The 27,847-nt window shown below is 43.7% G+C and overlaps 1 protein-coding gene across 2 annotated transcripts; it reads right to left on the bottom strand.

Moving 5' to 3' along the window:
• Nucleotides 1-5: 5 nt before the first annotated feature.
• On the bottom strand, nt 6-27,847 carry LOC124147566. 2 transcript variants are annotated; one of them, XM_048387547.1, is made up of 24 exons: nt 27,611-27,845; nt 26,062-26,092; nt 25,475-25,591; nt 24,690-24,807; nt 23,622-23,687; nt 23,129-23,194; nt 20,379-20,560; nt 19,153-19,229; nt 18,362-18,435; nt 17,886-18,043; nt 14,258-14,462; nt 13,793-13,854; nt 13,017-13,076; nt 11,258-11,369; nt 10,183-10,338; nt 9,282-9,326; nt 8,165-8,974; nt 7,418-7,540; nt 6,357-6,474; nt 5,647-5,800; nt 3,956-4,018; nt 3,620-3,692; nt 1,528-1,581; nt 6-766 (listed from the first exon to the last, which is right to left on the bottom strand). In XM_048387547.1, exons 1-24 carry the CDS (start codon nt 27,780-27,782, stop codon nt 590-592), a joined length of 3,273 nt encoding a protein of 1,090 aa, XP_048243504.1. In that variant the 5' UTR covers nt 27,783-27,845; the 3' UTR covers nt 6-589. The 2 variants fall into 2 exon arrangements, 1 of the variants encoding a protein (XP_048243504.1); XR_007218977.1 differs by lacking the exons at nt 6-766; nt 1,528-1,581; nt 3,620-3,692; nt 6,357-6,474 and having other exon boundaries at nt 27,611-27,847.

Here is a 27,847-nt window from a genome sequence, read left to right on the forward strand (position 1 = left end):
GTGCTGACAAACCTAGAAACATAATCAGGCAAACCAGGATTCGAACCCACAATCATAGGTTTCTGGCGTGCCCAAGGGACTCTGCACAGCAAATCACAGCGCATCAGACGATTGGGCCACCCTTGCCCCCGAATCACTATAAGTAGACATCAAAGTAAGTCATTTCATATTTCATGTGAAACATAACAAAAAGATATTTCATTTCCTGAACTAATTATGTTTAATCTGCAATGAATTATCTATTGACTTTCAAAACATCAGAAATAAAACCTGCTATCGTTGATGTACATAGATGTATATCTGCTTATGAATACAAGTCTGCAAGGTGAAAGTGTATCGTTTTACTGTGTCATGACTGAGTGAATCATCTGTAACCCTTCAGTCACAAATGTTACTGCTATATCATGGTGGCCTGTCCGACTTGAGATACTAATGCACAAGACCTGGTTACTGGGGACCTATATACCCAAGACAACAAAATGATGTGTCTTCTTATACGAAATCCGGTGTCTAAAACTGCTCCACCATTCAAGCCAGTTCAGTGGTTACAAAATTTGACTTAAATTAATCAATTCTATATTGTTTGACATCACACTGCATCAATGTCCTCCTCCTCTTCGTCCCCCTCCTTGGCTGCAGCCTGGGTAAAGCTGTGGCCAGTCCTGCTGATGGCCATCACCGGCTTCATGGCGGCCATGATGCTGTTGTACAGGTGTGGGAACAGCAGCTCCTGAGAGGCTAGCAGCTGCTTCGTCCGATGACGTTCCTGGGACAAAAAAACACATGACGCACTCCTCTTGGGAGAAGATCCTCTGGCATTCATACACCACCAGAAACATTGTCTGCATTGGGTCTTTGAAAGGCATTTAGAAGTGATACACATAAGGAAGAGTATATATATGGATGTCAACTTCTTTGTTATGAGGAACACAACGTTTCAGAGTATATGCTTACTCCTTCATCGTGTGAAAGAAGTTGACATCCATATATTCTCTCACTATCTGCATTACCATCAACTTTGAGTACAAAAGGGGTCCACAAAAGTCTGAAGCTGAAAAAATTGTAAATTTATAAATCCAATGTTGTCCCTCCCCCATCACAGCACATCTCAGAAACCCAGGATATTAGAAATATTTCTGCTTCAGGATAGTCAGTGAGTTGTTTTGTGTTAAATTTTAAACATCAAATGAACAGGATGACTCTCAACACATCCATTTTCTGTACAGAAACTATATGACCTTGCACTCTTCTATTCATTTCCTTATTGCTATCAACCTTTCAACCAGACTTGCAAGTAATAACACCATCCTATATTTTGATAGTCACAAAGTCCTCAGCGCTGGGACCACCGTGATTCTCTGGAGATCTTCCTAAATATCTCAATGTTTCTATGCTAACCCTTACAAGACTTGTCCCCTAAGTTACCCTGCCAGTGCTACTGGAGAATGGTCATCTCAACCTGCACATTTTTATCACATGTTAAATCCTGAAAGATTACATCCCAACATCTTCATAATAGTTGCATACCTTAGGAGCCTCGAAGCACGCAGGACAGTTTTCTGCTATCACAGGTAGCTTGTTCTGTAATAGGAAAAAAAGACTGTACATCGTAAATTCTGTTTACATGCAAGAGGGGATACAGACCAGGTTTTGCAATGCCGTCCCACAAAGCTGTCTTAGCGCAATGATTATCATAAGTCTATCCATCTTCCCGAGGCAAGGGAGTTAACTGACTATAAAAGTCCAGTTTCCAATGTTGCCTATCTAGGCTGGAATTCGGGAGTTATGATTTAGCTGGACTAACATATCCAATCAAAATTGCGTATCGTAGTAGACATCCAGTTTGTAAACAACATTGATTTCAATGTGCAGATATCGATCGACTGAAAGATTTGCAAAGCATGTGTACTCTCAACTAGGCGTCTGCACTAGATCTTGATTATCAATCAAATTGTCTTGACTGGGCACTCTTTGAAGCAAATGCAAGTGATATGAGTGATGGAATCTGATTGGTCAATAGAAGGGACATAACTCCTAATAGCAACTGGTGGTGCTACGATCGAGCCTGGAAATTCCAACCTAGTTTGGCAAAGGTGGAAACTGGACATTTATAGTCAGGTAACACCCTTTCCTCAGGAAGATGAAGTCTGTCTAAGTACAAGAGTTACAATCATGGTACTCCTAAGAACAATTTGTGGAACGGTGCATAGTTCCATATATCTTCACGCCTGCAGCATCATTAGTGTTTGGAGTTAGTCTTATCCTTTCATCGTTAATAATAACCAATTATTCATCTGTCACAAATACCCTGTGTATTTTTCAAGAAAAAAATATGTTAATCTACATAACATTTAAACACTAATACGACAATTAAGTCTTGAAGAGATATCTAATGAGAGAGGCTGTGATAAGCATTTCATAGATTTATAAAGGGTAGTTGAACATTACAGATTCGCTAATTTCAATTCATGTATATAAATGGTTAACCAACCACCAATGGTGAGTGAGTGAGTTGGGTTTAACGCTGCTTTTAAGATTATTCCAGTTATATCACGGCGTGTCAGCTTAATGTGGGAGGAAAGCCTGAAGTGATGCAGGTCTCAGACGTTTACCACTTCAGTTAAACCCACGAGCACGGGTATGGTGCTGACAAACCTAGAAACATAATTGGGGCAAACCCCAACCACCAATGATCTGGGGAAATTTACTGACTATCATCAAGCCAAAACAACAGACCATCTCTCCAAATGCTGTTTAACCAAACCCATCAATCTCACACACGCACACGCATGCACATTGCAATATTAGATTAATAATCTTGAATGCAATACTCAACTCCATTCTTCATCACCTCATCTCAAAGGTGTGAGGAGTTGTTTTTGCCACTTTTCACGTTTTTCAACAAGAAACACCAAGAATGTCTGTGAGTCATTTCCAGGTTGGGAATAGACCAAGGTCTCTGGCGCTGAATGCATCACCTGAACCACAAGGCCACCTACCAAACCAGCACAGTCTTTGAATTTTAGACTAGAAGACGTAATAATTGTCTACCTGAGCATTATTAACACAATAGGTATCAGCAGATGATGGATGTCTTTCTGTTAAAGGCTTACCTGTCTGGATTTGAACACATCTCAGTGACATCTCTATCCATTGACAACAAGTTAACAAGTGTAGCAGGACATGGAGTCATCCCACAGATGACATCCTTACCATTACACCTTACTCTTTGGTCATGTGGACAAGGCGTCTGACCTCGGATCAGAAGGTCCGTGGTTCGAATCCCACCACGGGACTCGAAAATTTTATGGCCGCTACATTGGCGCACAACGTGGGGCTGAGCACGTTCATATTAAATTTGAGCAAAATAAGCCTCAGTACCCTACTATGCGGCCCGGGACGTGCCTTCTGTTGACGGGGAAGTATGTAGCAGGACGTGGAGTCATCCCACAGATGACATCCTTACCTTGTCAGCTTGCTGACGGGGTTAACCTCTTTGGTCATGTGGACAAGGCGTCTGACCTCGGATCAGAAGGTCCGTGGTTCGAATCCCACCACGGGACTCGGAAATTTTATGGCCGCTACACAAGCAACAACAGGATTCCCTACTTGTTTCTACCTTTTCAGCAAAGTTGCGAAGCTCCTTCTCTCGTACAAACACAAAAGGTCTGATAACCCTCAAATCCCCATCTCTGCAAGAAGAACATAGCATAAACATAGGCTGGTTCTAACATGCAAGAAAGCAATTTGTTTAATTAATGATGACATCAACATTCGTAAGATCTGACATAAATGTTTTTCAGTGAAGGCATTAACATAGCGTAGCAGATTTACACAAAAATTGCTTGGTTACCCAATCAAATGCCACCGAAACACCTGTAATTTTTACAAGTTTAATGAGTTACTTGTTGTTTCTACATTTGGAGCAGGGGCTTGTCAAAATCTGGGAACTTACTGGACAGTGTAGTGTGCCTTCATTGTTCTGATCACACCGTTGTGAAAAAAGGACATCAGGAAACTGAAACAGACCAAAGGGAAGTAGCAGCTAATTTAAGCAATCAGTGAGACTGCACCATGATTCATGGGCCAGTGAGACTGCAGCATGATTCATGAACCAGTGCGACTGCAGCATGATTCATGAACAAGTGCGACTGCAGCATGATTCATGAACAAGTGCGACTGCAGCATGATTCATGAACAAGTGCGACTGCAGCATGATTCATGAACCAGTCGACTGCAGCATGATTCATGAACCAGTGAGACTGCAGCATGATTCATGAACCAGTGAGACTGCAGCATGATTCATGAACCAGTGAGACTGCAGCATGATTCATGAACCAGTGAGACTGCAGCATGATTCATGGACCGGTGAGACTGCAGCCTGATTCATGAACCAGTGCGACTGCAGCATGATTCATGAACCAGTTAGACTGCAGCATGATTCATGAACCGGTGAGACTGCAGCAAGATTCAGCGACCGGTGAGACTGCAGCCTGATTCATGAACCAGTGAGACTGCAGCATGATTCATGAACCAGTGCGACTGCAGCATGATTCATGAACCAGTGCAACTGCAGCCTGATTCATGGACCAGTGAGACTGCAGCATGATTCATGAACCAGTGAGACTGCAGCATGATTCATGAACCAGTGAGACTGCAGCAAGATTCATGAACCATTGAGACTGCAGCATGATTCATGGACCGGTGAGACTGCAGCATGATTCATGAACCAGTGAGACTGCAGCAAGATTCATGGACCGGTGAGACTGCAGCATGATTCATGGACCAGTGAGACTGCAGCATGATTCATGAACCAGTGCGACTGCAGCATGATTCATGAACAAGTGTGACTGCAGCATGATTCATGGACCAGTGAGACTGCAGCCTGATTCATGGACCGGTGAGACTGCATCCTGATTCATGGACCGGTGAGACTGCAGCATGATTCCTGGACCGGTGAGACTGCACAATGATTCATGGACCGGTGAGACTGCATCCTGATTCATGGACCGGTGAGACTGCAGCATGATTCCTGGACGGGTGAGACTGCAGCATGATTCATGGACCGGTGAGACTGCAGCCTGATTCATGGACCGGTGAGACTGCAGCCTGATTCATGGACCGGTGAGACTGCAGCCTGATTCATGGACCGGTGAGACTGCAGCCTGATTCATGGACCGGTGAGACTGCAGCCTGATTCATGGACCGGTGAGACTGCAGCCTGATTCATGGACCGGTGAGACTGCAGCCTGATTCCTGGACCGGTGAGACTGCAGCATGATTCATGGACCGGTGAGACTGCAGCCTGATTCATGGACTGTTGAGACTGCAGCATGATTCATGGACCGGTGAGACTGCACAATGATTCATGGACCGGTGCGCAAGTGACTGAGTGAATGTTGCTTTACACGGAAATCTTCAAAGATCTCAAATTGGCTTGTAACTATTAATCCAGTGTGGAGCAGGTGAATAAGTGGTAGCAGTGATCTACCTTGTTGGTCACGATGACACACAATTCACCAGAAGGAAAGCAATAATCATGATAATAATTAAACAATAATAGCATCAGTGTATTGCAACACTGGCTACAACACATACTTTGGAAAAGGATTAGCAAGTATCCGTGTTCACATCCTTAAGTAATACCTCTCTGCCAGGTCATCCAGATGCTGTCCGAGAGCCAGCACGTTGTATCCTTCCCTACGGGCGGCGGCGTAGATGCGGCCACGCTTCATGCGGCTGCAGAAGCTGCAGATAGATGCACAGCCGTCGGGCAGGTTCTCGGCCGTCTCCAGGATACCTGGAATACCAAGAACATCTGTGTCACTACAAGCCATCGTATGAGCTTCTGCAATGGAAGTGTTGTAAAATACATCCTTGGAAGCAGCTTGATCTACTTGATTCATGAAGTGCTAGAACAGGAAAGGTCTGAAACAATGGGCTCAAGAATGGTTACTGTAGTATAGGAACTTATGGTCAAATATTTAACAAGGTTTGCAGACACAGAAGACTTGAATAAAACATTCGGAATTATTGTTTCTTAGGCTTAAAAAACTAAAAGAACTGGTTCTCAGGCAATGATTTTAGAAAATATAGTGTGTGCGGGCGGTGGTTTTGGGGGCTTCTTCAAACTGGTAAGTATTAGGATTTTTTCTCAAAACTGATATAAAAACAAAACTTGCGGCAGACTTTATGATGATGCTGGCGGTGCCCTGAGAACATGTATGATGAAACTTATTTCAAGATTTTTAGCTAAATTTATGACAGCCATCAGCAAATATCTGCCACATAAGTAGCTACCTGGAAGGTGCCTGACAGTTCTCTGGGAGTGTGTCTAGATATGAAGTCCAACTCACATTGTGACTCGTAGAAATATGGCACCCCCAGCACCTTGAGGTATTGTTTCAGGGGGCTGGGATCGTACGCTGGGGTCTGGGGATCAACTGTCACAGCGCCAAAATCAAAGTGGACTCCCTGAAAAGTATGCATCTACTTCAGGCCAATTTCCTGATAATCTGTCATTGTTTAAACTGGTTACATTTCCATAAAATTGTTTCCATGCCACATCAGTTGGCATGTGAGGCCTAGTTGTCTGCAGCATGCAGAGTTGCATCCCTAGGTGTATCAAAATCCTTAGACCATTGGTATGATTCTCAGAATGGCCCTATTATGATTCTAGGTATCAGAGCCACATCCATGCTTATGGGTTTCACCAGAGCACCGTGAAGATCCGGGGTAGAATAGGTCTTCAGCAATCCATGCTTGTCGTAAAAAGTGACTAAGCTAACGGGATCGGATGGTCAGGCTCGCTTACTTGGTTGATGCACATCATCGTATCCCAAATGTGTAGATCGAGTCTGATGATGTCAATCAATAGATTGTCTGGTCCAGAATCGATTATTTACAGACCGCCATCATATAGCTGGAATATTACTGAGTGCGGCATTAAACAAACAAACAAACAAAACAAAAGTGGTAATTATCTTTAATTATATTAAAGGCTGTGATATATATAACTAAAATACTCTGGATATAATCCCAAACATTAACAATCTTCAAGGCTGAATTAAAAAAAATTTCTTATCTTACCTCCCCTGCCCTAGTTCACAATCTGCTATTATGATATCCTCTAAACATGCTAAAGTCTTTGCAATTTACCTGTTACAATAAGTACTCCAAACTATTGCAGAATTTACTTAAATCACAACAGTGTGAATGTCTTGACACACCGTATATGTCCATACTGGTAGCAATAGCCGCTGGGTGATATAGATCTTGTAGTTGGGGTATGCTTTGTATGATTGGATACAATAAAATCACTCGCTATGCCAGTGAATGGAAGCATGTGTTCAATGCTAGGACAGAGCAACAATGTTAATCTGTCTGTCTGTTATCACAGAACTAACAACCACTGTACCTGCCCCTTGCAGTAGAACTGGTACTGTCTGATGGTGTGCAGCAGCGACAGCGAGTCCTTGCCTCCCGACAGACACACAAGCAGACGGTCGCCATCGTGGATCATGTTGTGTTCCTCCACTGCCTACACAGGAACCAACCCAAGCAAAACAGTCACCAAACACGTTTGCAGTAAAACAGTTTCTTTGTGCTATGACATTTGTGAAAACTTCACAATCATGTCCAAAAGAACTTTTGGATGTTGGTGTCGTCAAACATCTTAAACTTGGTTATGAGTATGGTATGATCGTCATTACATAATACTGATAGAATATTACTTATAGTATTAAAATGACATTTATTAAATTACTTTTCACCCAAACACATCACATGTTCTTGATCAAGGAATGTATACACATCATAAGAACCTTTCTACCTCTTTCTAACAGGAACACATATATAGGGAAACAAAAACATGTCTACATAAATATTTAACAGTTGATGGTCACAATATGAGTCATCACCCCATGGGGTTTGGGGGTTAGTTTGACCTATGCTTGTCGTAAGAGGTGACTAAATCAATCTGGAGGTTCCAATGTGACTTGATTGATTGCATGTCATCATACCCCGATATTGTGGATCATTGTTCACAATATCAATCACTGGATTGTCTGGTCCAGACTCCATTATGTACAGGTCACTGTCAGATAGCTGGAATATTGCTGAGAGCAGCATTAAACAACAAACAAACAACACAGTAACACCTCACCTTCACTGTTGCCTTGAATATTGTTTTAGGGGGAGAGAACCATTTACACTTGGGTAGTTCTGCTCCCTCAGCGCCACCAGCAGGGGCTGGCTTCTGTGGACGCGGACAGACCAAGGGACAAACTGACCCCTCCACTGACCCCTGTTGCTGACCACTTCCTCCAATGTCTTCACAGGCGGCATTTACACTTTCTTGCTGGCTGGCAATCGACGGTGATTGGAAAGAATGATTCAACTGTTTATTTTCACCTTGATTCTTTTCTGTATCACTGGTCTCTCCAGACTTACTGGAACTCATGGCTGGAAGCGAGCTATCCCCCTGTGTACTTGGGACCATCAAAGATAGAGTTTCCTTATCAACTTCAGCAGCAGATTCTTCTATTAGGCTTCCTGTTGCAACAGAGTCTGATGTTGAAGTTGCTCCAGAAATATTTTCTGCTGATGACTGAGGTTCATTATCCGTCAACTGAATCTTATTCACAGGTGCTCCATCTTCAAATCCCCTCTCTAAACATTCAACCATTCCTTCAGAAAATGCCGGAATAATCTCAGAATTATTATTGCTTTGATCTTCACACCCTAAAATATTTTCATCATCTTCTAGTTCATCACTGTTAGGTTCCTCCCTGCCATTGGTCAATCCAAGTCTGCTCTTCAGTGGTGGAGGTAGAAAAGGCAGGTCAGAGGGTGCGACCTGTGTGACCCTGTTGCCATGGACACAGTCCAGAGCTTCACTAGGTAGCATGAACCATCTGTATGGACGTGACTGGTCATCAAACAGAAGTGTCTGGTCAGGCAGCTGTACGCGGGGCTGTGGAAACATCAACGATAACCACTTCTTAAGGACTTATCCTTGTGTGAAAAGAAATGTTATCATTTCAATGAGAATATTACCTTACTTCTGTGATTCTTATTTTCTGACACAATATAAGAGAGACGTAGGTTTTTGTGAACTGACAAGTATCATTTTCTAAACAGTTATTTGTTTCAAAACATAATTTTTCAATGATTTATGATTGTTTGGACCAATGGTTCTGATATTCTCAGCTTATCAGCTTTATGATGGAATACACATGGACAGCTTTGACTGTTTATTTCTGAGAGTAAAAACACATTACCTTTTCTGCTTGCTTGAAAACAGCTCTGGCCTTGTCAAGACAGTCCTACAATGGTGAAAGCCTATATGAGAGCAGAGCAACTATAGAACACAGCATCATTTAACCACAAAAATATTACAGATTCTAATTCAATAACACCAATCTCTCTTTGGGTGATAACTACCTCAAACCTCCTATCTTTTGCTAAAGGAAGTGACACTATTACATCATCGTTTCACTAACTCATAAGTAAGTACCTCGTATCCTGACGGCAGTGGCCCCTTCACCACAGGGGGCGCCACCTTGTACTTCACCTTCCTCCAACCAACTCCCTATCACTATAACTTTGTACCTCGTATCCTGACGGCAGTGGCCCCTTCACAACAGGGGGCGCCACCTTGTACTTCACCTTCCTCCAACCAACTCCCTATCACTATAACTTTGTACCTCGTATCCTGACGGCAGTGGCCCCTTCACCACAGGGGGCGCCACCTTGTACTTCACCTTCCTCCAACCAACTCCCTATCACTATAACTTTGTACCTCGTATCCTGACGGCAGTGGCCCCTTCACAACAGGGGGCGCCACCTTGTACTTCACCTTCCTCCAACCAACTCCCTATCACTATAACTTTGTACCTCGTATCCTGACGGCAGTGGCCCCTTCACAACAGGGGGCGCCACCTTGTACTTCACCTTCCTCCAACCAACTCCCGATCACTTTAACCTAGTACCTCGTATCCTGACGGCAGTGGTCCCTTCACAACAGGGGGCGCCACCTTGTACTTCACCTTCCTCCAACTAACTCCTTATCACTATAACTTCGTACCTCGTATCCTGACGGCAGTGGTCCTTTCACAACAGGGGGCGCCACCTTGTACTTCACCTTCCTCCAACTAACTCCTTATCACTATAACTTCGTACCTCGTATCCTGACGGCAGTGGTCCCTTCACAACAGGGGGCGGCACCTTGTATTTCATCTCCCCTGTCACGTAAGAGATGTGTCCCAGCCATCTGCGGTCTCGGAACACCTGGAAGTTCTTCTGTCTCCACTCACCAGTCTCGGGGTTGAAGATGTACTGAAACACATCCCAACCACATCATCATATGGGGCACGGGTGGCCCAGTCATCGAAGGCGCTGCGATTCGCTGTGCAGAGTTGCGTCCCTTGGGCACGCCAGAAACCTATGATTGTGGGTTCGAATCCCGGTTCGCCCCGATTATGTTTCTAGGTTTGTTAGCACCATACCCGTGCTCGTGGGTTTCACGGAAGTGGTAAAGGTCTGGGGCATGCATCACTTTGGGCTTTCCGCCCACATTAAGCTGACACGCCGTGATATGACTGGAATAATGTTAAAAGCAGCATTAAAACCCAACTCACTCACTCACATCATCATACCAGAACAAAGGAGTGAGTTTGAATGGTATTTCAGTTAGACAACAGCTCAAAGCTTAATGTAAAAGAAAAAAGCTACTGGGTAATACATTCAGACATGGATGAACTCTAGGACATTAAAGCCACTAGCTCCAACAGTAGTGTCCAAAAATGTCCACAAGTTCCAAGCTCCATTGTGTGATCTTTGATTCACTCACTACTGTCCTCCACAGAGACACTGCCGCCTCCCCCTCATCTAGTTAATCACTGCAATAACTTTGTAACAATCAGATCGTTACACAAACCATCTCAATGAATTGATCTTCAACAGATTCCATTGTAGTTGATTCTGATAAAGTCTTATATTCTCACACAATGCCAGACGATAAATGTCAATTTTGTGATTTATTTTTCAACATTTTTCAAAATAACCCGCTCAGTGATCCCGTACCTTTCAACATTGGCCTGTCTTTCTGTCCATCCTTCAGCCATCTCTCAATAGCTCAGTTTTCTGTCTGTCTCATTCTATCATCCATGTCCTTCCATTCATCTTTCTTTATCTCTGTCTGTTTTCTGTCTGTCCGTCAGTCTCTCCGTCCGTCCATCTGTCTGGCTAGACTTACCTGAGGCAGCAGTTTCCAGGCATGGTCGGCCACCATCTTGACGGCCTCCATCACAAAGTCCAGGCATGCATCATCCAGGAAGTAGGGCAGGTTGAGTCGGGTGAAGCCAGGTCTGGGTACACACGGACACATCAAATATTGAACTGCTTCACAATACTTAAATGCTACTTGTCGTGATACTGGACATAACGTTTTCAAGGCCTCAAGTGTCCAATTCCTATTTAATATAATATAAACCAAAAAACGCCCCTGGAGCACAAGAATTGACGGACTCCCTATCACACACAGATTTGTCAGTACTACAAATATCCCTATCCCAGTGTGTGCTTTCATTACACTTCCTAAAACAGTACAGGAATTTATGAAGAGTTGGAGCTAATGCTAATCATGACGAACAGTTAATCTTCAGCAAATTCAAGCCTCTCTCTGTAATAAGAAGTTAGACAGTGAGGTCAAATGTTGAACAAATTAACTGCGGTCTGTGCACAATCTTGTGATCCTGTTTTTTGGAAAGATGGCAATGACAATCTATACATAACAAAATCAGATTGATCACATCTGGCAGAAAACTTTGCTAAGCTGATTTTCTAAACCATGTTTAGTTGTCATTGAAGTGAGCCAAAATCTCCAATGTTGCAATACTATTGCAGGTTACAGAACAAGATTTTAGAGTACATCTCATAAATCACTCTCTGAAGAACAAATCTACTTGTGATACACCATGAACAGATGTGACGATGACATTAAGGTGTGTTTACATATCTCATGGTAAACACACAACATCAAGTGACATTCATGTCATCATCACCTACCATGGTCACACTGTCCAGCCAGTCTACTTGGGTGTACAGGCTTTGCTACATTTCACAGACAAATAGTTCTACCCTAAATGAACATAAGCTAAACTGTTCTATTACCCTTAGAGGCTTGGCTATAGATCTCTCTAGGTGACATTACTTTCAGTCCGTCATGTTACAAACAATTTCATTAAAACAAATGACTAAGCTGCAGCCAAATCTTTACATAAAAAACCAACATTTTCAACATTTTCTTTGAATGCAACTTGTGGATTATTATGGAAAGAGAATATATTTACAAAGTCAATATACTGTATTTATCATCCAAAACTGACCTCCACAGGAGATATTGCTTGGGTGGGATCAAGCAATCTCTCCTGGGAGATACTGCTGCATTGAAATTGCACTACAATGCTTTGCAGACCATTTTATTTCCTCGTTTTTCATGCCAGAATCTAATAAAATCACTCACTAATCTCTCTACTAGTGAAGCTAGTTAGCCTTAATTTTTACACTCAAGATACTGCTTATTACAGTTTACAAACTGAAAAAGTTGGAAGAATGATTTTGGATGATAAAATATATCAACACTTGTCAAAAAATGTCCTAAACTTTTACCACATGGGTACAATGTGTGAAACCCAATTTACTGGAATATTGTTGAAGTGGCGTAAAACCATACTCACTCACCCACTCACCCACTCACCCACTCACCCACTCACTACCTCCTACCTCAGTATCTTTCTGTGTGAGTACTCCCGATGTTGCCAGAGTATTGTTAAAGCAATGTAAAACTATACTCACTCACTCACACACTCACTCGCTCACTCACTCACTCCAACCATATCCTACCTCAGTATCTCTGTGTGTGAGTACTCCCGATATTGCCGGAGTATTGTTAAAGCAGTGTAAAACCATACTCACTCACTCACTCACTCACTGACACTCCAACCATATCCTACCTCAGTATCTCTCTGTGTGAGTACTCCCGGTATCTCCTCAGATGTGTTCTGTCCAGGCGACTGATGAACAAAAGAAGTCCATATCTCAATATCAGTGAACCATTGCGTACTACCGGTGTTTATATTCAGTAAGGCAGACGCAGACAGCTGTTGCAGACAATTTTCCAAATATAAAAGTCCACATTCACAGAAAGCAAACGTGTTTTCGGGCTACACACACATTTTCCCATCTTTTAAAAGTGAAGAATCAATCAGAAGCAATCTGTGCTGAAAATGTTTGAAATCAACCTGTCAAAACATTTCTTGATATTCTTTTCAGTAGCTTCAGACGAGTGGCAACAGTCACCAAGGATTTATCTAGGATTACAAACTAAGTGCCCTTGGCAGACATAATGGGACAAAGCATCATTTTGTACAAAATTGGGACATTCTTAAAAGTCCTTATTTTCTAAAATTCAGGTGTAATTTGATATTTCATACACTACATCAAGGTAACATTGAACATTATTGCTTCTTCTTTTAAATTGGCCATGTTGTTAGTGAAATGCAAGTCACCTCTGCAAATGCCATAACATCAGTTATTACCATAATAAAAAATTGGCAATATTTTATTCAAATTTGGGAATTTTTACTGACAGTTGCTTCAGATTTGGGGCCCGAATAGGGCTAAATAGATCCCTGATCACAGACAAGCTTGAGGTAGTTGGGATCCCAGTGTAGTTGCAGTATCTTCTAATTATATCGTGAATGCTGTCTGTAATAAATAAAACTGTTACCTGTCTTCCACCAAAAGTTTCTCTATTTTCTCCGCCGTAACTTCGTCCAGACCAAGTAGATCCTGGTGAACAGTTGACAGAATCACATTGATGTAGAGCAGCTATAGTCAGCATGTCAACACATGTTTCACAAAAGATCTGTCTCAGGGACATTTACAATTAGATTGATCTTCGTCAATAACAGAACGTAACCAGCACCTCGACCAACCAACACCCTGGACCATACCCATAATTGTGACATGACCTAGAGTGAAAAACGTCTATGGCCTCTCAGATTAAGATAAAAAATCTTGGTATAACAGAATTACTGTTCAGAGAAGCTTTAAACCAACTAAATACCCATACCCCAGAGTCAATGTTCTCTGATACAGACTGTACCTACCATAGCGTAGGGTCCCATTTTGACACCCCCCAACTAATTCACCATACCCTCGAGTCAGTGTCCCCGATTCACTCGAGACCTACCATAGCATAGGGTCCTGCACAAGCACATCCTCCACGAGCCTGGATGCCAAACACATCATTGAGGATGGTGCTGACGAAGTTGTGATGGAGGAACCTGCCGGTGGTGGGATTGTAGATGAGGAAGGAGAAGATGGGGAGTCTAGGGGCATCCTGGTTACCAAGGATGATGAGGTTGTCACATGATGAGAGGGATTCCACAGCCAGCCTAGAATATGGAAACAGATAAACAACCTTGAAATAACAGATGAATGTTAGTGGGTGAGTGAATGTTGCTTTACAACGAAGCCATCAATATCCTGTAAATATTCGAGTCTGGAAAGGGAAAAGCAAATCCACTCCATTAGGGCAAGATGAGACACCATCAGGGCAAGATGAGACACCATCAGGGCCAGATGACACACCACCAGGGCCAGATGAGACCGCCAGGGCAAGATGAGACACCATCAGGGCAACATGAGACACCATCAGGGCAACATGAGACACCATCAGGGCAACATGAGACACCATCAGGGCAAGATCAGACACCATCAGCACCAAATGAGACACCATCACGCCAACATGAGACACCATCAGGGCCAGGTCAGATACCAGGGCCAGATGACACACCTTCAGGGCCAGATGACACACCATCAGGGCCAGATGACACACCATCGGGCCAGATGACACACCATCGGGCCAGATGACACACCATCGGGGCCAGATGACACACCATCAGGGCCAGATGACACACTATCAGGGCCAGAGCCAGATGACACACCATCAGGGCCAGATGACACACCATCAGGGCCAGATGACACACCATCAGGGCCAGATGACACACCATCGGGCCAGATGACACACCATCAGGGCCAGATGACACACCATCGGGCCAGATGACACACCATCAGGGCCAGATGACACACCATCAGGGCCAGATGACACCATCGGGCCAGATGACACACCATCAGGGCCAGATGACACACCATCGGGCCAGATGACACACCATCAGGCCAGATGACACACCATCAGGGCCAGATGACACACCATCGGGCCAGATGACATACCATCAGGGCCAGATGACACACCATCGGGCCAGATGACACACCATCGGGCCAGATGACATACCATCAGGGCCAGATGACACACCATCAGGGCCAGATGACACACCATCAGCGCCAGATGACACACCATCAGGGCCAGATGACACACCATCTGGCCAGATGACACACCATCAGGGCCAGATGACACTCCATCAGGGCCAGAGCCAGATGACACACCATCGGGCCAGAGGACACACCATCAGGGCCAGATGACACACCATCAGGGCCAGATGACACTCCATCAGGGCCAGATGACACTCCATCAGGGCCAGAGCCAGATGACACACCATCGGGCCAGAGGACACACCATCAGGGCCAGATGACACACCATCAGGGCCAGAGGACACACCATCGGGCCAGAGGACACACCATCAGGGCCAGATGACACACCATCAGGGCCAGATGACACACCATCGGGCCAGAGGACACACCATCAGGGCCAGATGACACACCATCAGGGCCAGATGACACACCATCTGGCCAGATGACACACCATCAGGGCCAGATGACACTCCATCAGGGCCAGAGCCAGATGACACACCATCGGGCCAGAGGACACACCATCAGGGCCAGATGACACACCATCAGGGCCAGATGACACTCCATCAGGGCCAGATGACACTCCATCAGGGCCAGAGCCAGATGACACACCATCGGGCCAGAGGACACACCATCAGGGCCAGATGACACACCATCAGGGCCAGATGACACTCCATCAGGGCCAGATGACACACCATCAGGGCCAGATGACACACCATCGGGCCAGAGGACACACCATCAGGGCCAGATGTGACAACGTCAACCAGGGTATACATAATTACCACCCAGTTATGAATCCACCCAGTCAAGCTTTGAGAACCAAGGATTTCCTATGCTCAATTCCCACAGAGACTTTGTGTTAAAGATTTGTATCAGCTTGTAAGGTGTTTGTTATTTACTAACAATTTCAAAAAAATTTAGTTTATGGAGGTATAAACATAAAATTTGGTGTGCGCAGCGGTTTTAGGCAAAGTGTGAATGCTTGTTTTTATTTTTATAACTCCATAAACATAAAAACATATTGAAGTCAATCACATAAATACACACATCAGAAATAATAACTTAACAAACTGCTTATTTAATCATTAACACACACAAACACTTTAGACAACAAATCAGGGCCATTGTTCAGCACATTAATGCAACACAAGCCCCTACCATTCTATTATCAGCAAATCAGGAAACATTGATGATTTTCAATCTGTCAAGTAACAATCACAATTTAGTTGGATCCAACGATATAAACTCGGGCAAACTCTACCATCTGCCCCTTGGTGTCCCTCCCCCCTCCACACCACCACCCACCTGCACAGCTCCTGCTCTCGCTGCATGGTGTCACTCCCCCCTCCACACCACCACCCACCTGCACAGCTCCTGCTCTCGCTGCATGGTGTCACTCCCCCCTCCACACCACCACCCACCTGCACAGCTCCTGCTCTCGCTGCATGGTGTCCCTCCCTCCTCCACCCACCTGCACAGCTCCTGCTCTCGCTGCATGGTGTCCCTCCCCCCTCCACACCACCACCCACATGCACAGCTCCTGCTCTCCCTGCATGGTGTCCCTCCCCCCTCCACACCACCACCCACCTGCACAGCTCCTGCTCTCGCTGCATGGTGTCCCTCCCCCTCCACACCACCACCCACCTGCACAGCTCCTGCTCTCGCTGCATGGTGTCCCTCCCCCTCCACACCACCACCCACCTGCACAGCTCCTGCTCTCGCTGCATGGTGTCCCTCCCCCCTCCACACCACCACCCACCTGCACAGCTCCTGCTCTCGCTGCATGGTGTCCCTCCCCCCTCCACACCACCACCCACCTGCACAGCTCCTGCTCTCGCTGCATGGTGTCCCTCCCCCCTCCACACCACCACCCACCTGCACAGCTCCTGCTCTCGCTGCATGGTGTCCCTCCCCCTCCACACCACCACCCACATGCACAGCTCCTGCTCTCGCTGCATGGTGTCCCTCCCCCCTCCACACCACCACCCACCTGCACAGCTCCTGCTCTCGCTGCATGGTGTCCCTCCCCCCTCCACACCACCACCCACCTGCACAGCTCCTGCTCTCGCTGCATGGTGTCCCTCCCCCCTCCACACCACCACCCACCTGCACAGCTCCTGCTCTCGCTGCATGGTGTCCCTCCCCCTCCACACCACCACCCACCTGCACAGCTCCTGCTCTCGCTGCATGGTGTCACTCCCCCCTCCACACCACCACCCACCTGCACAGCTCCTGCTCTCGCTGCATGGTGTCCCTCCCCCTCCACACCACCACCCACCTGCACAGCTCCTGCTCTCGCTGCATGGTGTCCCTCCCCCCTCCACACCACCACCCACCTGCACAGCGACTGCTCTCGCTGCATGGTGTCCCTCCCCCCTCCACACCACCACCCACCTGCACAGCTCCTGCTCTCGCTGCATGGTGTCCCTCCCCCCTCCACACCACCACCCACCTGCACAGCTCCTGCTCTCGCTGCATGGTGTCCCTCCCCCCTCCACACCACCACCCACCTGCACAGCTCCTGCTCTCGCTGCATGATGACTTCAGGTGTGACTGCCTCCTTCAGCTGGAACACGAGGCCAGCTCTGACGGATTCGACGATGGGCGGTGTCCCCCCCTCCTCCCTCATCTCCGGCTCCTGCAGGTAGCGGTGACTGTCTCGCCTCACCTGCATCACACCACATGTCACCCACATCAGGTATTGGTTGTTCACTTACAGTTTATCCATAACAGATTTTCACAAAGGAGCAATACTTATAATGATACTCATTATATCACAATGAATTGAAAGGGTTTTCCTTCATTTTCTGTCACTAAATGCAAAGATCGCTGGACACTGATCAAATACATTTATAGAATAAAGTATACCTTTTTTTTTAAATCACGAAGTTCTCAAGCACATATTTCGAAATAATGATTTATCCAAACAGACTTGTAATTCATGTACTTCTCAATGTCTGTATGCACCATGTCTGTACATACTTACATAGAAGACAGAGCCCCCTCCCCCACCCTCGGGGGCCACACTCTGGAACAAGCTTTTCTTGGCGATCAGCACACCTACACAACACAACACAGAGAGGTCCAGTTAATTCTGTTAGCCATAAAGTATATAGTATTCACTCACATGTTATCATTCACTTTGGGTAATTATATTTTGTATCAATTTTTCCTGGGTATGGAATATATTATAAATTCATTGGGTTCAGTCTATTGGGTATTTTTAAACCAATGAGTGAACTTTTACGGAACGCTGTTTCAGGTGAAATCAAGTGTACAACAGTGATACATGTCTAAGTTACAATTAAGCGGGACGCTACACTTTTTCCTTTATTCGCTGCAGCAGTGTTCATGTATGTGTGATGCCTACATTCAATAAATATATATACAGATCCATAAAGACATTCTACATTATTAATTGTTTTTAACTTTTTCATTTGAATTTATACGCAACTCAAAATTAATTGGGTTATGGTGATATATTCTTTGTATTTGACGCAAATTCACATCTGATCTAAGCTCTTGCACCATTAACGCTGTCTTATCAATCATAAACATGAGAGATTATCAACCAAGTACACAACCAACAACCAAAATCTGCTACAGCAGACAAAGACTGAACAAAACATAAATTTCATAAATTCTATGTTTCATAACCAAATTTCAAAAATTCTATGTTTCATAACCAAATTTTAAAAATTCTATGTTTCATAACAAAATTTCAAAAATTCTATGTTTCAATCACTATAACAAATAAATGTCCATCTCTCTTCTCACCAGGTGTGGCAGCCCCTCCTACAAACTTGTGGGGGGAAATAAACACTGCATCCTTGTACACGTAAGGCTGGTCACTCCTGCATTGAAAATGCATAAAGACAGAAATCTAAACATAAGCATGATAAGGTGACTAACGACTGAGTCTACAGGGATACATATGTCTCTTCATGTCTCTTGTTTTATACCAGTCAGCAATATTCCACCAATATCGCAACAGCCTGTAAACAATCAAGTCTGGCACCAACAAACCAGTGGTTGATGCACCGATCAGTGTGTGGTATAGTTTTCACTCCCAACAACCCAGACAGGCTTGTGACTAACAAACAAGGCCACATTTGTAAATTCATACAAGAGTTGATATCACTTTTTTCGGATTTACTTCACCATGTACCTTTAACATTTACAGGTTTATGACAAAGGTAGCTCTTGCTCTCAGTTAAGTTGAGTCCTATATCAATGTCTGATTTAAACTGTCATTATCAGTTTAAAAATTCATTTTCTTCAGGAATAAATTTTACCTATCCTGACAGAAATGTTACTAGCCACGGGACAGCATTCAGGCAGCTATATTGGACACTGGCAAAGATCAACAATGGCAGCAATCAGTTCAGTCACACTGTGACCATGGCATCCTCATTTTAGTCAGATCACATAACAAATCAGGATAATCGTCAATAAGGTGAGGTGAAATGGGGTTTAACGTTCCATCTAAGATGCACTTGTATAGCGATGTGCATGCACGTGTGTGTGTGGCTGATTGTACTAGTCCGGACTGATGATTATTTATAGTGCTAGTGTACTGAGATACCATGCCGCAGTTTAACATGAATACCCCACTCAGACACAGTTTACTGACTACGAGCTGACCAGTCCTTGTTTTAGCCCCTTAATGCCAAGCACCAGGCAGGGTAACAACAAGTACCATCTTTTAACGTCTTTTGGTATGACGCAGCCAAGGATCAAACCCCAGACCTTCCGCTCTCTGGGCAGATGCTCTACCACTAAAACACTGAGGCGGTCTAATCATCAATAAGATATGTGAAGGTGACACCAGACATACCAAAACAATTTGTCTGGCTAGAATTCATACGACACTTGGCAACTGCCAATAGCTAAACACTTCAGGGAGTCACTGATACAGCCACTCATACATATTCAACCCACCCAAATGAGCACAGCTGCCTCCAGTTTATAAAATACAGCAGAAAACTGAACAGTCTACTGACCCTGGAACTATTGGGTTCATGTCTATCCGGACGTACGGTGCCGCCGTGGCGTAGTCCCAGAATGCAAGCGCTCCGTGCTTGTGTAGGCAGATGGTGATTCGGTTGACATCCGTCAAGATGCCTGTGATGTTGGATGCTGCGGAGAAACAGCCAATGAGTTGTCTCCCTTTGCTCTTCCATTTCTGTAGTTGAATCAGGATAAGGCATTAACAAACTGTCAGGCCTGCGATTGACGGCTGACTAAATACACAAAGACGTCCATGGCCCTGGAGTGGGAGATCACAGAGATAGAAAATACAGAATTTCAGACAGAAATATCACACGCCTAATATGAGTAATTTTTTATTGATTCCCTCAAGGGCCTGTCACACCTTGCCGATTTGGGTCGACGGAGCTATACCGGAGCACAAATTTGGCGATTTTCGGGGATTGGTACTAATACAGCAGCGCAACAGTAACACATCGCTAAGAACAATAGTGCATCGTCAGGACATCAGCGAAAAATTTAGCAACAGCAGGCGACAGTAGACATTTTTTTGCATGCCGGAGCAAGCAACGGGACTACAACGGTAGTACAATGGCAATACTCCGGTATGACTTCATTAATGTCGGTAGAGCACCGTAATGGATCGGCGACTCTCCAGTGGCCCAATGTGTACCGTACTGGTACCGATGTGACACCAGAGTACTACCGAATACCACCAACGTAGTACCGATGCACCGCCGATGTGATACCAGAGCTTCATCGTCACATCGGCAGCGCAACGGTATCACTTCGCTATCGCTCCGGTCAACGGTAGTACATCAGTATAGAAAAGTGGCAGAGAGTGGTATTCGGTAGCACATCGGCTCTTACATCGGTAGGACAACAGTAACACAACGGGAACACCGGTACTACATCGGTATTGCTACGCTCAATTTTTATATTTCAAGTGCTTTCTCACCGGAGCTCCACTGATTTTCTAGCTGTTGTTAATTTTTTGCTTCGGTTCAGTCCCGGCGAGGTACATCGGTAGTGTGTGACAGGCTCTTTACACAACATGATAAAGGGAAAGTCAAGGCACAATTTCTATTTAATTATTTCAACAACAATGTTTTCCTTCCCATGACACTGAAAGGAAATAGGGTTTTAAATCATTGTCTGCACAATACTATGCACTGTCATAACCATCATACTCATGTCCCTACCCAAACCACCCTTGTCAGAAGATACTTTTCATGTTCATGCCTTGTTTGTTGTTTAACGCTGCACTCTGCAATATGACGGCCATCTGTAAATCTGGACCAGAATCTCAAGCGGTGATTTACATCACGAGCATCGATCGATGCATTTGGGATACAATAATATACATCAACAATATCAGCGAGACTGCCCACCCAACCCTGTTAGACCAATTCTAACCCAGATCTTCACTTGGCGCCAAGCTAACTTTTCTCAGACACTACGTGTCAAGTACATGCTATCCTTCACATTGGGTAGTGAGAGTTTTCTTGGGATATGCAATATTGTTTTACTCCCTTGGGTCCAGTCAATTGGGTATACCTACATCAATGACTGAACAATAATCAATCACTTTTAAATTATTCTACTTAAAATACAGTTTCAGATGACTCCTAATTGGTATTTGTGTGTGTGCTGCCCCAAGTGTGTGACATGTCGCACATCTCACAACCCTGATACTAGTAAACAGGTCTCATTAACAATCAGCGAGCACGCATAATGCATAATTAACTGTTCATGTATACATGTGTATGACATTGTGTAGGTGCATTGTATGGACCTGTGAAGATCCGGGGTAGAATAGGTCTTAAGCAACCTATGCTTGCCATAAAAGACAACTATGCTTGTCGTAAGAGGCAACTAACAGGATTGGGTGGTCAGGCTCAGAGCTTGCCTCTCACACGTCTTGAGTTACCAAAGTAAATGAAAAATATGTCTGTAAAAATATGTCCTCAATTGATTTCACTGATGAGTTTGCCGCATGCCATCCCAGTATTTCCGTGAATTTTTTCCAATTTTCAATGTTTTTGAATTGCTTTGATAATTATTTTCTAGGTTCAATCATTTTCAACCATTCAAATGCAAGCGGAGTAATTTTTATCTGCGTATTTGAACCTTTTCTACATTTGTTCAATTAGTAGGCCTAATGATGTCGTGTGTACCTATATGAGAAGTATCAAATAAAATATGGCAGATAGGCGTCCATTAAAAATCATGTCTACCACATAGTACTGAGATCCAGGGTAGAATAGGTCTTCAGGAACCAATGTTTGCTGTAAAAGGCGACTATGCTTGTCACAAGAGGAGACTAACAGGATCGGGTGGTCAGACTCGTTGACTTGGTTGATGCATGTCATCGCATCCCAATTGCATTGAGCGTAGCTAACGATGTCAATCACTGGATTGTTTGGTCCAGACTTGATAACTTACAGACTGCCATCATATATATCTGGAATACTGCTGAGTGTGGTGTTAACACAACAAACAAACACGCATTATACATGTATCAGTAAATTAAGATTTTTTAAGAAGTTGAAACTAGTTGAAAGGGATACATTTGGAAATTACCCAGAATGTTATTAGATTGGGCTTTAGAAAGTATTCATGCGTATTTGACCGCAAGCTAATCAAAATAAATTGGGTGATGTTGTTTTATTTTAATTTTTTCCACAATTAAGCAGCTAATCTGGAGGTCTGAATCAGGGGAATGATGCCGTGACAATGTGAGCACGTTCCAATGGCACGTTACCTTGAGCTGGTTCTCCAGATGCCTGCAGTCAACCAGTCCCGAACCTGTCAGTTTTATTCTCACAACCTGTCGGGAAACACAAGGCATAGTACAGACATGCGTGGAAACTACAGTGGTACTGCTTGGTGAACAACTTTCAATATGAACTTCCCTTATAGGGTTCAACAACTATGCTTCCATATCAGGACCAGTTATCGGAGGCTGAAGTAATCCCACTGGACAGAGGAAAACAAAAAAATGTCTATGAAATTGGACTTCAAACTTGCAGTGTAAATTTATTTAATGAAGTTATTGTGGTTCTGCAAATTTTCAGTAGGATGAGTGATTTTTTGGTAGCACTGGTCTTATTGACCAGAATACTAAATGAATCTACACTCAGAATTACTAATTAAAATAGTTTAAGAATAAAGACACAAGCATAAACAAAAAATTCAAACAATTGCTCAAATGCACCTGTAACAAACTGTTAAGAGACTTGAAGGTATGGCCTTACCTCGGCGCCGGTCTCCTTCCAGGGCAGGAGGATGGAGTGATGCTCGTAGGGGCCCACAAACACCACCTGGAGGACAGGTACATCTCGTCAGTCAGGTATCGGCACCAGCATCGTCAATATTGACAATGATAGCCAATAGTAAAGTTAGAGATATTTCAAAGTACAGAAACTTGAGAAACACATAAATTTCCCTGTTAACTGAATTATTTTCGTATTTAACACTGATCAAATATCCAACAAGCATATAGTTGACGAAGTCATCTATATCCCCTGCCCATTTTAACATGTTATGGTCGCAAACCAGGCAATTGACCCAACATTTCTCTTAGCCCATGTCAAAATAGCTGCAATGGAAATTCTAAAATAAACATTTCTAAAACTCCTTAATATCAAATGGCACCAGTTCAGTATGTGCTTTATATATATCCATGCAATGTTTGGCAAGGAAATATTTAACAGTATATTTGTTATACTCCATAAGTGAACCCACCCTATATTAAAACTTAAATCCAACTTGTTGTCATGGAAACATAAACAATACAAAATTCTAAAAGTGCTAAATATTAAAAGTTTCTTCTGATTATTGCACTTACATAGAATGTGCATGCATGTGCATGTGTGTATGTGGCTGCTTGTACTTGTCCGGACTAACACTGTTTTTATAGTGCTAGCCCACTGAGAAACCATGCCACAGTCTAACATGAAAACCCCACTCAGAAACAGTATATTGACTCCAAGCCGACCAGTCCTTGTTTTATCTGCCTAATGACAAGCACCAGGCAGGGTAACAACAAGTACCATCTTTTAACGTCTTTTGGTGTGATGCAGCCGGATATCGAATACCCGACCTTCTGCTCCCCGGGCAGACGCTCTACAACTGTTTGAGATAAGATTCGAGACGACACTGGCTTGTATCGATATCTTATTATAAGTGTGCATGTTATATGAGCATGTAAACAATAATATAATTTCATGACACCCACTAGGCCACGGGGGCGGGCTCCAGTTCATGTCCCTATCATAAACAGCAGGCAGCAAGGCTGACCTCGGGATCACAAGTAAACTCACAGGAGGTTTCTGGAGGTTCAGTGCATGGATGAGTTTATGCACAGCCCCGGTACAACCACTGCCGACAAATATCACAGAGTCATGTTCACTCGCATGAACAGCATTACGGATGATGTCCCTGAAAGAGTAAGATAGGGACGTCATTGAATATCCCAATATCAATGTATTAATAAATGAACAAAATATTGTCTCAACATCAGAAGAAACATGCATCCAAAATTTCAGCTCCAGTTGCATCCGGAGATGCAAGAATGCATCATGAAAGAATCTAAAGGAAAGGTCAAGTCCAAAGGTATATCTGGTCAATATTTACAATAATTCGAAAACGAAACATATACACTTCACTGTAAACCAACTACTCAAAGAACAAATTTTAACATTTGAAAAAAGATCGCCCAGTCACTGTCATCTACTGTTTTTCAATATGGCAGAGCCTACTGTAACAGTTAGGTGTCATCATTGGTGGAACAAGCACATAAAATTTAGCAACATTAGTCCTGTAGTTTCTGAGAAGATATTTACATGAGACAGCTGCAGTGATGGGCAAGGTAGCCTGAAACACATGACGTTCGAAATGTAACTATATTTCACCTCCTTTCTCCTAGTCGTATACACAGCTTCATGGGTGAATATTAGACTATCACTTAGTCTCTGAAAATATAAAGTTTTTACTGAAACAAACAGCTCCTTTTAAAGAGAAAAGGAGTGCCAATGAGATGGCGATTCAACCTAAGGAAAATCTAGACAGACTCCAGTGAATGTATGAGAACCCGTGCCTGCCTCACCTGGCCTCATGCCTGTAGAGGGTAGTCTGGAGTGACGTGACGCTGGTGGTAGTGTGTGTGTTGCCGTACTCCGGGAGAACCTCACTCCTGATGTAGTCCTCTATGAAAGACAAAGCTCTGGAACAAGACACATGCCAAGTTGGTGATTCAGCTTCACACAGTTCTTTCTTTTTTCTGACTGCAAGAGCTCTGGTGAGTTCAAAAACACTGAGTTTTTAACAATATCTTATGTTTTATTTTAATTTGAAGATGGCCCATTTCAGGTGTCAAACCCACAAATTTGATCTGAAATTCTATACCAGATCTGTAACATTGATAGGTACCAAACTTCCTGTCTAGTATCTGAACATGATGCTCGTATCGCTCCTACCTTGCATCAACATCAACTTTTTAAACCTTGTTGATGATTAAATTTGATAGTTTTATTGGTTCTGCAATATTTCAGTTATATGACACAGGCCTGTAAATAATCATGGACCAGACAAACCAGCGGTTGATATAATGTGCAACGTCCCACACCATCTGGGCTCTCACACAATAACCAGGAACCGCCACAGGGCTGAAGATTTGCAGTTTTTTATACGTACCTCCCTGATGCGATGTAGTCCAGATAGGTGACTGAAAAGAAAAATGCACACTTTGCAGCCTACAGACATTAAAATGTTGGACATGGACTGTTCCCACACAGTGACTAACATTCGTCACTGAAACCACTGGTGATAGAGGGTCCCCAGTGGGTAACCATCCTTTCTGTTTCTACAACGTGCAACATCCTGTCTTTTGCTTGATGCAGTCATCAATATTCCAGATATACAGCCTGTAAACTGAGGTTAGGTAGTTTAAATTAATGGTTAAAGTGCATGCTTATCTAACTGTGGTTTCAGCATACCTTCATTGGTCAGTGTGAGTACTTCAGACAAAGCCACCAAGAAAATATACTAGACTTTCAACAAATTGCCTCACTACCAAACACCATCCCCCGTTACATCTCTTGACTGTCCCCATGTACCTATAGTGATTACTGCTCCCCATGTACCTATAGTGATTACTGCTCCCCATGTACCTATAGTGATTACTGCTCCCCATGTACCTATAGTGATTACTGCTCCCCATGTACCTATAGTGATTACTGTTCCCCATGTACCTATAGTGATTACTGCTCCCCATGTACCTATAGTGATTACTGCTCCCCATGTACCTATAGTGATTACTGCTCCCCATGTACCTATAGTGATTACTGCTCCCCATGTACCTATAGTGATTACTGCTCCCCATGTACCTATAGTGATTACTGCTCCCCATGTACCTATAGTGATTACTGCTCCCCATGTACCTATAGTGATTACTGCTATGTGTGTTTCTTTCTTTACTTATAACATACAACGTTTGAACAGTTGTTTCAAGAAATGACACAAAAGATGCATCCCGCCTCTTATTTTTTTTCAAAATTGGACTAAAATGTTATAATTCATTCATTGTAGCCAAATCCCCGCCATCATGACAGGTTTAATTGTGAAGTGTGTGTGAAGTTGCACAGTTTCAGATCAGCTGATTTTCTAGGACACCGGACGATTGTTATCCAAAATATGATAATGATATTTTTTTTCCAATTTGATAATGATATGGAAGAAGTTGACAAAATACTGAAAATGTCCTTTTGGCGGCTGTCTCCAACAAAACCACTGAAGAATCACATATGGATATCTGTGCGTTTTAATCAGTAAATCGTTTGTCTCGCGTTAGTTATATATCGAAGTGGCATTTCCACTAATGGTGTGTCATTTTCGCTTGGATCCGTTTTGTTACGGGTTTGTTTCTGCCATAAGTTCTAATACATTCCCTCCTTCCCAGGGCGTGACACCTTCGTTACACTCTCCGCGAACGGACTATCGCTGTGAGGAGCTTGATAAATCAGCTGTATTAGAGGCATAATTAATTATAATGACTGATGCAACATTTAGCTTATGAATGATTCACCTGTTCACACTTGTTTTATTCGGTTGACAATGACCCAAACCAATCCTTTAATTTGACACAATCGAAAATGGATGGACAAATTCTATGAACATTTGCATCGGAGATGATCAATGTGACGAACAGTAAACCACCTCCTCAAGCTTGGTGTCACGAACTTACCTTCACGTAGGCCAAACGGACCGCTAAATACTTTGTTCCTCCCGATCACACTGTTTCTGACTGTTTCCAAAAGTTTAGCACTGTTAAGGGAACTGCCAAACCCTCCGGTCACATCGCCAGACTCTCGGTCAGACTTAGGGATAGAGTAAAACAGTCGATCTGCAGGCTGCATTTCGTCCACGTGTGATCACGAAGTAAACAATAATATGGACTGGGTTCCTGTCTACTGAAAATGAA

Source organism: Haliotis rufescens, unplaced genomic scaffold (assembly GCF_023055435.1).
Source record: "Haliotis rufescens isolate VD_foot unplaced genomic scaffold, xgHalRufe1.0.p SCAF_7, whole genome shotgun sequence".
Taxonomy (NCBI): domain Eukaryota; kingdom Metazoa; phylum Mollusca; class Gastropoda; order Lepetellida; family Haliotidae; genus Haliotis; species Haliotis rufescens.

Excerpts from the sequence above, each read along its gene's own strand:
- LOC124147566 (XM_048387547.1), bottom strand. The coding sequence starts at position 27,782 with ATGCAGCCTGCAGATCGACTGTTTTACTCTATCCCTAAGTCTGACCGA. Across the intron at positions 18,044-18,361 it reads GAGGGGGCTCTGTCTTCTAT|GTGAGGCGAGACAGTCACCG; the intron begins GTAAGTATGTAC and ends GGTGTGATGCAG. Across the intron at positions 5,801-6,356 it reads ATATTTCTACGAGTCACAAT|GTATCCTGGAGACGGCCGAG; the intron begins GTGAGTTGGACT and ends TTGGTATTCCAG.